General features: G+C 30.0%; 2 protein-coding genes across 2 annotated transcripts; both read left to right on the top strand.

The window, feature by feature from the left end:
* Nucleotides 1-385: 385 nt before the first annotated feature.
* On the top strand, nt 386-3201 carry LOC18033435 (protein STRICTOSIDINE SYNTHASE-LIKE 2). Its single transcript, XM_006421053.2, has 3 exons — nt 386-633; nt 1341-1613; nt 2561-3201. The coding sequence occupies exons 1-3, from the start codon at nt 401-403 to the stop codon at nt 3135-3137; spliced, it is 1083 nt and encodes a 360-aa protein (XP_006421116.1). The 5' UTR covers nt 386-400; the 3' UTR covers nt 3138-3201.
* A 4276-nt stretch (nt 3202-7477) lies between these two features.
* On the top strand, nt 7478-11062 carry LOC18031217 (haloacid dehalogenase-like hydrolase domain-containing protein 3). Its single transcript, XM_006421052.2, has 6 exons — nt 7478-7862; nt 7967-8073; nt 9501-9609; nt 9715-9876; nt 10183-10356; nt 10719-11062. Exons 1-6 carry the CDS (start codon nt 7581-7583, stop codon nt 10746-10748), a joined length of 864 nt encoding a protein of 287 aa, XP_006421115.1. The 5' UTR covers nt 7478-7580; the 3' UTR covers nt 10749-11062.
* The last annotated feature ends 277 nt before the right edge of the window (nt 11063-11339 follow it).

Here is an 11339-nt window from a genome sequence, read left to right as displayed (position 1 = left end):
AGAATAAAAATATTTTTATTGAATTATATTAGTTTGTATATACTCCTAACTTATATTAGGGGTATTATATTAGCTTGTATATATTTGTAATTTATATTATGAGTGTTTTAATAATAAAAAATATATTTTATAAAAAAATTAATTAATAAAATATTTTAATGGTTCAAATAGTCTCACTTAAATTAATAATATCTCTACGAACCAAAATTCTAGTTCTGCCCTTCCATACAAACATAGCATTTCTTCTCTTTCTTCCGTGCCCCACCCACCATCCACATGAAACATGCGGCAGCTCTACAATCGGCCACGCAATACCCTCTTTTGATTAGCTCCTCTATAAATAAATTTGCCCATTTCCGCAACTCAATACCGTTTGTTTTTTCTCTCTATCACCATCACCATGAACTCAACAAGTCTCAGCTTCATCGCTAAAAGCATAGTCATTTTTCTTTTTATCAATAGTTCTACTCAAGGTGTCGTTCAGTATCAGATAGAGGGTGCAATTGGACCTGAAAGTTTTGCATTTGATGCACTTGGTGAGGGTCCTTATACCGGCGTATCCGATGGCCGTATTATTAAATGGCACCAAGACCAACGCCGCTGGCTTCATTTTGCTCTAACCTCCCCAAACAGGTAACTCTCAAATTAGTCTCCCATACGAAAGTAGAGGTGTCCGCTGAAGGTCGACTTACATATGCATATATGTCCGCTCACAAAACCAAGAGTAATTGATTAGAATCATATATGTTCTTCCGATAAAAATAGTTAGGATTTTAAAATACGGACTCCTTACGCTAAGAATTAATTGGTAGATTAGGGGGTTTGGTTCAAAAAAATTAATTCAATTTGGAAAAAAAAAATTAATTGTGGAGATTTGAATTAAGGTTTTTAAATTGAATTTGGTCAAATTATATTTAAAAAGAAAAATAATGCCATAGAAGAGACTAAAATTTCTTCTAAACCTTAATTGAGTCGGCTCATGTTGGTAACCATATACTACATACCACATATTCTAATTCCATACTCATCTTTCTATGTTAAACTTTTAAAATGATATGAGTAATAGTCATCTAATAGAAATATATAATTAATCAAATCTTAACCGCCTATTATTGTTAATGTATGCTTGATAAAAATCAACATAATATAACTCAATATTTAAATGAATCCATTATTATGCAACTAGGCGGCACCCTATTTGCGGAGGTTCAGGCCGACAAAATATTCAAGTTTGGCGTACATCAATGAACGTTGAATTCAAGTTATTTGCGAGATAGTGTATATACTTAAATAAAATTTTAATTTTATTTTAAAATTAACCATGTGAGTTTTGCGGATAGGGATGGTTGTGAAGGGGCATATGAATACGATCATGCGGCAAAGGAGCACATATGTGGGCGTCCGTTAGGGTTGTGCTTCAATAAAACCAACGGTGATCTCTACATCGCTGACGCTTATTTTGGATTGCTTAAAGTGGGACCCGAAGGAGGATTGGCCACTGCCGTTGCTACTCAATCAGAGGGCATTCCTTTCAGATTCTGTAATAGTCTAGACATCGATCAATCCACCGGAATCGTCTATTTTACCGACAGCAGTTCACAGTTTCAAAGGAGGTATATATATATTTATGAATTGAAAATGGCACTTAGGTCCTTGTCGGATAATTTTTTTTATTAATAAATTCTTAATTACTTATTTCATCACTTAAAAAATTACCTGAGAACTTTGCCGAATAAACAAGTTAATTTATTAGTGAAAATATCATATTTAACGGTTAAATATAAAAGAGCATATTAAAAATCTATTAAGAACCTAAGTTAAGTGATAAATACAACTTCTAATAGGATGAAAAGCGTCGTCATTCAACCAACAAGCGCGTAGATCAGTTGGCATAGAGATGTTCTAACTTAACCAAAGTCCTCGGTTTAAGACTTGAGAATGCAGTTGCGTTCTCGAATCTGGATTAGTTGGGAGAGCTTTGTCACTCTAGTAGTCCCACCCGGCTCGAATCTGAATTAATCAGAGCCCAATGTGATCTTCGGATACTAAATGATTTAATAAAATAAAAAAAACGTCGTCATTCACCCTTTAATTTGATATCACTTCATTTCCTTTGGTTGTTAACTTGATAGATATGCGTCATTGCTGAATTGATTAAATAATTAATTCTATATTGACATTAATTCATGCCATAAAACCAACACTCAAATTTATTACGTGGCCTGATGGCTAACAAAAACATTTAATTAATGTTGTAAGGAAATTAAGTAATGTTGTACACGTCATAAATAGAAAAATCTTGAGTGTGTTATTGATACTTTTTCGTATTGATTAATGTATAATAATAACAGTGACAATAATTGTGCAGACATCAAAGTAGACTAGAATTACGTAAATGCAAGTCTCACCTGTGGGCACAAGAAAGCATTTTGTACTATTTTTCATTTCTTATTTATCTATGACTATATACATGTCCTTTTACAGTTAGCTAGCTAGCCTCTATCTAAACTTCAATCGGTTCAAAATAATTGAAAAGGTGTACGATGCATGCAATTTGCAGGAACCACATTTCTGTAATACTAAGTGGTGATAAAACAGGAAGGCTAATGAAGTATGACCCAGCAACAAAACAAGTAACTGTTCTTCTTGGGAATCTCTCATTTCCAAATGGGGTGGCTTTGAGTGAAGATGGCAACTACATATTACTTGCAGAGACAACAAGCTGCAGAATTCTAAGGTATTGGCTAAAAACATCGAAAGCCGGAACAATAGAAATTGTCGCTCAACTCCCAGGGTTTCCAGATAACGTAAAAAGAAGCCCCAGAGGAGGATTTTGGGTTGGTATACATTCAAGAAGGAAAGGGATCTCCAAATTGGTTCTTTCATTTCCTTGGATAGGAAATGTTCTGATTAAACTACCAATTGACATTGTTAAAATTCATTCAAGTTTGGTTAAGCTAAGTGGGAATGGTGGAATGGCTATGAGGATAAGTGAACAAGGGAATGTATTGGAGATTTTGGAAGAAATAGGTACAAAGATGTGGAGATCTATTAGTGAAGTTGAAGAGAAAGATGGGAATTTGTGGATTGGATCAGTTAATATGCCTTATGCAGGCTTATACAAATATTCATCTTAACGATAATTTTCGAAGATAATATCTGATCAGCAAACTCTTCCCCGGACGTCGGCACGAGATAAAATCTGAAGCTGATGTTTTACGCTATCGTTTATCGCTTTTGCAATGGCGAAAATAATTTTGGTAAACAATAAAATACTGAAACTTATATTATATTTCGTGAGGACAGCTTATAATAATAATAATAATAATAATAATAATTCTTTAGCAACAATTTTCCATTTAGAATTAAAACCCTGAATTAAAATTAAGGGTGACTTTACAGCGTTGTAAAATAATTAAAAAGATAGATTATGATATTGTAATTTCGTGTTGAATTTTAATCTCTTATTTTAATTTTGAACATAAAACTGACTCAATTCTGTATTAAGGATATTCTCACTTTAACATTTAATATAAATACAGTAACAATAAAAAATCTCTACATAGCAAGTAATATTAGAATAAATTAATGTATTAAATACAATAACAACAGAAGGAAAGAAAAGAAAAAAGAAAAATTCACACTACACATTTACAAGCAAACTCTCGAATTCCACTGTTTTAACAAAAATTAAAATAATCAAATTTGGTATATACTTTTTAATTCTATTCGATTTATTTCACGTTGATTTTCGTGGGGCATGTATGCCAATAATACAGAAAACAATAGACTTTTTCTGATTTCAAATAGCAAGTTCTTAACCACGTATTGCAGATCGAGTCTATGGTCTCTGTCCTTGTTTCGGAATTGTCAACTTTATGCATGTGGCTAAAATGAACTGAGCCAAGAATGCCACAAATTCTGTACATCACTTTTTCCACGTATTTTTCATGTCACATCTTATCTTAATTGCCCATAACATGAAGTTACAACACGAGGAATTTATTATTATTTATAATTAAGAAAAATATTTTTTATCAGGATTAAGGAAAAATAAATTAACTGTTGTGAATATCCACCTTGGAACATAGAAACAGCATCATGGAGCTGATGCTGATGGGGACCAGAAGATGAGGATGAAATGCTGATTCTTGCTAGCCTAGCTGTTACATAATTAACTTTAATCATTCAAACAACTTTTTTTCTTTTCTTTTTCTTTTCTTATTTTCTTCAAAGGCTTGAGTAGATAAAATCAAATTTGTTAACCCAAATTTTTCAGGATCTATACCACGAATTCATTTGAAAATCGTTCAAATAAACCCTTAAAAGCGAATTTACTTTTTCTATTAAACATTAAAGTTAGCTTACATGTAATATTTTTATTAAAGAAAGGTTTAAGAATCTGTGAAATGAATGTATAAGATAGAAATAATGAAACAAGCCAACAACTGTTTGCTTAGGAATTTTTCAATATATATATATATATGTGTGTATATCTAATGCCACAAGTAGTTTTAAATAATGTCCAACATTGATGTTTTTCGTAGCATTAAAGTAGTCTAAATAAAAATCTATTCCATACACAAGTTGCAACATCATCCACGTTATAGAATCATTAATTTCGTCATCATCGTGTGATGCTCCATACTCTCTCCATCCATGTGTTTTTGTTCTCTTCCATCATCATTATCATCATGATTATTATTATTAGTTTACTTTACTTGTCTCGCATTCGAGATATTAATAAAAAATAAAAAAAAATAATAGGTTCTATGAAAATAAAAAATAACGGAAAATTATTATTGTACTATTTTTATTTTATCTTATGTTCATTCAATCATTATAAAATTCTAACATATATTTTGCACCATATTTTTTTTTATATTTGTATCAACTAGCCATTTTTACATTAATATTATTAAATAATTTTAATAAAATGATAATTTTATCCCAAATAAATTAAAAGACCATTTTATTTTATAAAAACTTTAAAAAAAATTATAATCATAAAAATATCCCTAAATTTAATAAAAATAAATCTCAAAATTAGAATTTTTATTTTTAATAAAAATTATTTTAATATAAAATTATAATTATAGAAATAATTGCAAAATTTTGGGATTTAATAAAAATCCCCTAAATTATTAAAATTTTAGGATTTATTCTTTTAAGAAATAAATTCAGCTATTTTAATAAAATTTTACAAAATTATAATTTTTTAATAAATAAATTCATTTATTTTTATTAAAATTTTGTAAAACTATAATTTTAATAAAAATAATTATTAAAATTTTGTAAAATCTAAATTTAGTAAAAATCAGTTGAGCACCTCTATTTGGGATTTATTTTTATTAAATTTAGGGATATTTTTATAATTATAATTTTTAATTTTAAAAGTTTTTATAAGATAAAATAGTCTTTTAATTTATTTGGAGGTAAAATTGTCATTTTATTAAAATTATTTAATAGTGTTAATGCAAAAGTAGCTAGTTGATACAAAAGAAATGTGATGCAAAGTACATGTTAGAATTTTGTAGTGGTTGGATGAACATAAGGCAAAATAAAGGTAGTGCAATGATAATTTCCCAAAAATAAAATATCATATGGACCTATTTTGTTTTTGAGAAATTGTTAGTATCTACGGAACACATTAGAATTTAAAATCTATTAGGAATTTAAAGCATACATTTTATAGTGCAGCATGAGATGGAGGTAGTAAAATGGGTTATGATACGGATACTACACTTTTCCATATTCATGTTACAAATATTGATAGGATTATTAAATGAGTTGATAAGAAATGACATGATATGTAACTATTTCGTATTCTAGTTGAACTAACTTAGAATGATTACACATTTATGACACAAATACCAATTAATATATAGAATATTAAAAAAAAACTAATGTATATACTGAACACTAAATTAATAATTCTTGTTGTATTCATATTGTGTTATAAAACTTATTTATGTTATATTTATGTCATACTAACTTATTTATCACTTATTTTTACAATTAATATTGATATATTTGTTATTTTAATTTTTTTTGTTTTAAATGTGTAAACATATCAATATAAATAAAACAATTAATGAACAGTTCTATTCATATTTTGAAGTTCGAACACGATTAATAAATGTATCGTATTTATATTTACTTAAATTTGACACCGTGAAAATAAGCCATGACATGATTTTACGAAATGGCACCCCCAATCTGAAAGTTTTTCTCGCAATAGTAAAAAAATTCGTCTAAAATCTGTATTGTAAAATAATGCCAAATTTAAAAATCGTTGCATAAGTACATGGAGAAATATCAATCCTTATTAAAATTTAAGAAAATTCGCGCCGTAAGAAGGTTGAACCCACGCGCACATAGTTGATAAGAGTGATTATTTGGGGAACAGAAATGGGTCCCACATAGAAACGGTAGTCTGCCACATCATCTCTTTCGTGTCCTTGCTTCTCAGCTTGATAATTGATATCAACCCGCCACCTGGATTCGTAGTACTTAGTACGTCATCACTTTCGTTTCCTTGCTCCGCAGCTTGAAATTACGAATGCATAAATTTTTAATTCAAAATTATATAAATGTACTTTTTAGTCAATTGTAATCCAATTTATTTGACGATGTTGTTTTTGTAAAATGGCAAGAATGATTTTATTTTTCTTAGATATGAAATAATTTCCATGATTGTGCCATTTATAAAAAAAAAAAAAAAAGAATTGTAGGTTCTTCATGTTTCTTTTGAAAAATAAAAGGCATATTTCAAAGATTGTGATGCAAAGCAAGAATTTTGAAAATTTTTAACTAGATTGAAATTTATATATTTTAGAAATTTTTTAATTAATGAATATTCTAATTACCTATTTAGTGTTTTTATTTAGGAGCTTTTTTTTAAGTTGTAATTCTATTAGAGAAGAGTTTTAAATTTAAGTTAAATATGTGTCTTTCTAATTTGAGAGAGAGTGAATTAATTATTATTAAATTTCAGTTTCAAACTCTATGTAAATTTTGAGCTTTTATTATTTCTCAATATTCTGTAGAATCATAACCTAGATTCGGCAATTCAAAAAAAAAAAAAACCTAGATTCCGGACTTTTTTTTTCAGTTAATGTGAAGCCTAATATATTTCATTATTTTTAGAAATTAAAAATAGCACTATGGATATCAGATAATTAGAGGTATTTGTTTTGGCCAAGTATTAATATACGTAGTTATTTGTTTTTTATAAGTATCTATATATATCCATAGATGATTTTCAAAAAATAATTAAAAGGAAAAAGAAAAAATAAATTTACATTATCTTATATAATGAACATGATTATTTAGGCTCTATATTTAAAAAATTATTAAAATTTTAATTAAAAACATTAATAATTGACAAAATTTATGGTAGTAACACGTGGCAGAATGTAAGATGGTGGGGCATCAAATTTGTCAGCCTTGTGGTGTTAAATAAGTTTCATTCTCCTCCTTGGGCTTGGCAATCACTTCCAGACAAACACTCAGTCCTAAAATTAAAGCCAAACAGAAGCTGAAAAATGCATCATAAGATCAACGAATGAAGTTGAGGAATGGCTCTAATGGCAACGACAGTAAGAACCAAACTCCGTAGACTCATTGCAAGTGCTAGTAATCGCAGCAATGGCTCAATCTCAATCTCAATCTGCCGCCAGTTATCTTCGGCGACGGAAGCAGCAGAGGCCGTTGGATCAAGAGGCGTGGTGGGTTTGGGGGTATTTGGATTGAAAGACTATGAAGATTATAGGCGTTCTCTTTATGGAGACATCACACATAAAGCTTTGCTCGTTGACGCTGCTGGTACTCTCCTTGTTCCTTCTCAGCCCATGGCCCAGGTAATGAGAATGAATTGCCTTTTCTGTTTCTTTATTTTTTTTTTAAATTTTTCTATCTTATTTATTTATAACATTATTAATCTTTTTTTTTTTAAATTTTGTAGATATATAGAGAGATTGGAGAGAAGTATGGTGTTGCCTACTCTGAGGCTGAGATATTGAACAGATACAGAAGGGCTTATGAGCAGCCATGGGGAGGATCTCGTCTCAGGTCCTTTCTATTTCCATTTTCTCCAATTTTTTTATATTTATTTATTACATATTTCTTACTGTTTTTTTTTTTCCAACAAAACCCACTTTACTAGATACTAGTCGCATTTTTGGAATTCTACTTTTTTGACCTTCATGATTTGACAAAAAGGTGAAATTAGTTTCACTTTCTACAGAAATAGTAACCAAGCAAAAGTAATCTGTTTGATTTTAATTTGTAAAATTGGGCTTTTTTATTTTTTATTTTAAAGGTTAGTATGATCATTAATCATTAAATTGGTGGGTTATGTGTCTGCATCTCATTTCCCTGTTCCTTTAATTAATGGCTTTAGTTGTTATTTCCAATTTAAGACACTTCACTTTTTTGGCCAACAGTCACCAACCTGATGTGGAAGGTAGAATGAAGATGTAAATTTGCAATTATTGAGTTAATCTTCTTAGTAAATTCATGATCTGTGACAGATTTGTGATATAGAAATATCTAAAATTCATCGGAGATTTTTCCTTGCTGATGCATGACACAGGCATGAAGTCTTTTTTACTTATAACCTGAAAATCTATTGATGAATGTATCCAGTTACAAATCAATTAGTGGCCTAATCTGAAAGTCGCAATATGAACCTCATTTCTTAAGACATTATGAATCCTGAAGGCTTTTATATCATCTGAATGATATATTTGGAAAATCATCGAGGAATTGAATCTGATAGAAAATTTTCCGTATGTTCTTTGTTAGCAGCTTTTGCTGTTTAACTGCTTTGATGTATTATCTGAACAATCCCATTCAATTGATAAAACTTATTCGATTCAGTGAACAGTAAAGTCGAAGTTAAAATCATGCTGAGATAAACCTGCTCATAGTTGCTCCATAGTTCATGTAAAATGATTATGTTTAGTATTGCATAGTATCCTTTTATTTTCCACACGTATTTCCATTAGTATCTTTGGAAATTATTTTGCAGTAAATCTTTTTTTCTCTTTCATTATTTTTTTTTGGTTTCCTCATATTTAGATTACTAAAAACAATTTTGTCACTCTGTCATTTTTATAATAGGTTTCTTGATGTCCTTATTTCTCTTGTAAACAACCAAACCTAGGAGCTCCCTTTTTTTTTTCAGCTTGATCCCAAACTTGTAAAAGATAATATACTCAGCATTACATATCATATACTCATTATTACTTTCCATGTCTTAGTGAAGAAGAGAGTTGACAAATCCATGTCTGTTGTACCCATCCCTTCTCTTCAAGTTAGTCAACATAACGTCACAAACTGATATAAGGTAGCACCGATTTGGAAATAAATATTAAATTCAGTCCTTCATGTCCTATGTCAACCATAAAATTTTGCTACTCTTTGTTTAGTCTTTAAAAAGATTATTTTTTCCCTTTTGATTGGTGGTTTGACTATTTTCTTTCAACTTATTGCAGATATGTGAATGATGGGAGACCCTTCTGGCAATTTATAGTTAGTTCGTCGACTGGTTGTTCAGATTCCCAGTATTTTGAAGAACTTTATAACTACTATACCACTGAAAAGGTAAAATGGTCATGGTTTCCCTTCCTTTTTGTGAATTTTTGCAGTGCAAGCATGATTACTGATAGTTCTATTAATTTTCCTTGCTTCTTTGTTAATCTTTGAAAGGCATGGCACCTCTGTGATCCTGAAGCTGAAAAGGTATTTAAGGCTATCAGAAAAGCAGGAGTCAAATTGGCTGTTGTGTCAAACTTTGATACTCGGTTAAGACCTGTGTTGCGAGCTCTAAATTGTGATCATTGGTTCGATGCTGTTGCAGTGTCAGCTGAAGTAAGTGAATTATTGAGACCTATTGATATTTCAAAAGTGATTTGAGTCAAAAGTCAAGCATGTGAGAATGTGCTCATTTTTCTTCCTGTCACTCATTGCAATTGAAAAAATCGCTTTGCCAGGTCCCATGTAAAAGATTCCTTGGTTTTCTATTTGATGGACTTGGTTTTACAATATACCCTGAACTTCAGTGAAATTATTTTGTTTAAGAAAATTTACTAATAAAACTAATATTTACATGATTCCCTTTTAACTTACATTTAACCAGTGATATGATTTATATATTGACACTTCTTTTATAAACAGGTTGAAGCAGAGAAGCCAAATCCAACAATATTCCTAAAAGCTTGTGATTTGTTGGGAGTAAAACCTGAGGATGCTGTACATGTAGGGGATGATCGTAGGAATGATGTGTGGGGTGCCAGGGATGCAGGTTGTGATGCTTGGCTTTGGGGAAGTGATGTCCACTCCTTTAAGGAGGTATGCTGTCATTTCAAATAGAAAGAAGGGAAATAGAGTGAGAGAGCTAGTAAGGATCAGAGCATAGCATGCATGTATTTATTAATTATTATTACTTTCTGGAAACTGAGTGCATGTTGTTGTGTCTAATATAATTCGTGGTCAAGCACTGTTGGTACTCAACATTATCAGTGTTATATGTTATCTTCATCATATTTCTTGGTATGCTGTTGTTGACATCGCCAAATGAACATCATTCATTGTAGCATTTAAATGTTAAATCAAATCAAGTTAGCTGAGCGAACTTGATCATCAAATTGCAATCTTCTTTTATGTTGGCATTAATCGACTGTGTATACGGTCTTATGATTTTTCTGATTCAGGTTGCTCAAAGGATAGGGGTCAAAGTTTAAGAGAAGGCTGATCTTAACCGACCGCTCAGAAGAATGCTTTATGTACAGGTTTGTTTGAGCTTTTGGTGAGAGATCTGTGTATATTCTGCATCGGACGGATGTGGGAACAGACTAGATAGGACTGGTTGTAGTAAGACAAACTTCAGCTTGTTTATGTAATAAATAATTTACAATTTCAGCATCCAACTGAAGAATGCTCTGTTTAGTATAGCTTATCAAATAGAGCTTATTTAAGTAGAGTTTTTATTTGTAGAGCTTTTATTTGTAATTTCTACGAAATCAACATCCAACTGAAAAATGCTCAGTTTAGCATAGCTTTTCAAATGGAGTTTATTTAATTAGAGTTTTTATTTGTAAAGCTTTTATAAGTAGAGTTTTAACCAAAATATTTAAGTTTGATTGTTAATGAGAGCTTTTATTTAAATTTGTAAATTTATTTTAATAGATAAATTTTTTAAAGTTACTAGTAGAGGTAAAATAATTCATTTAATCCCAAAAGCACTATTTAAAATACAACCAAATAAAATTAAAAATTTTTAAAATAGTTTATAAAATTAAATAAACACTTATGGTTATTAAATATGGTTATTA

The sequence above is a fragment of the Citrus clementina genome, unplaced genomic scaffold, assembly GCF_000493195.1.
Source record: "Citrus clementina cultivar Clemenules unplaced genomic scaffold, Citrus_clementina_v1.0 scaffold_9, whole genome shotgun sequence".
NCBI classification, from domain to species: Eukaryota; Viridiplantae; Streptophyta; class Magnoliopsida; order Sapindales; family Rutaceae; genus Citrus; species Citrus x clementina.
This window is presented reverse-complemented; position numbering and strand designations above follow the sequence as displayed.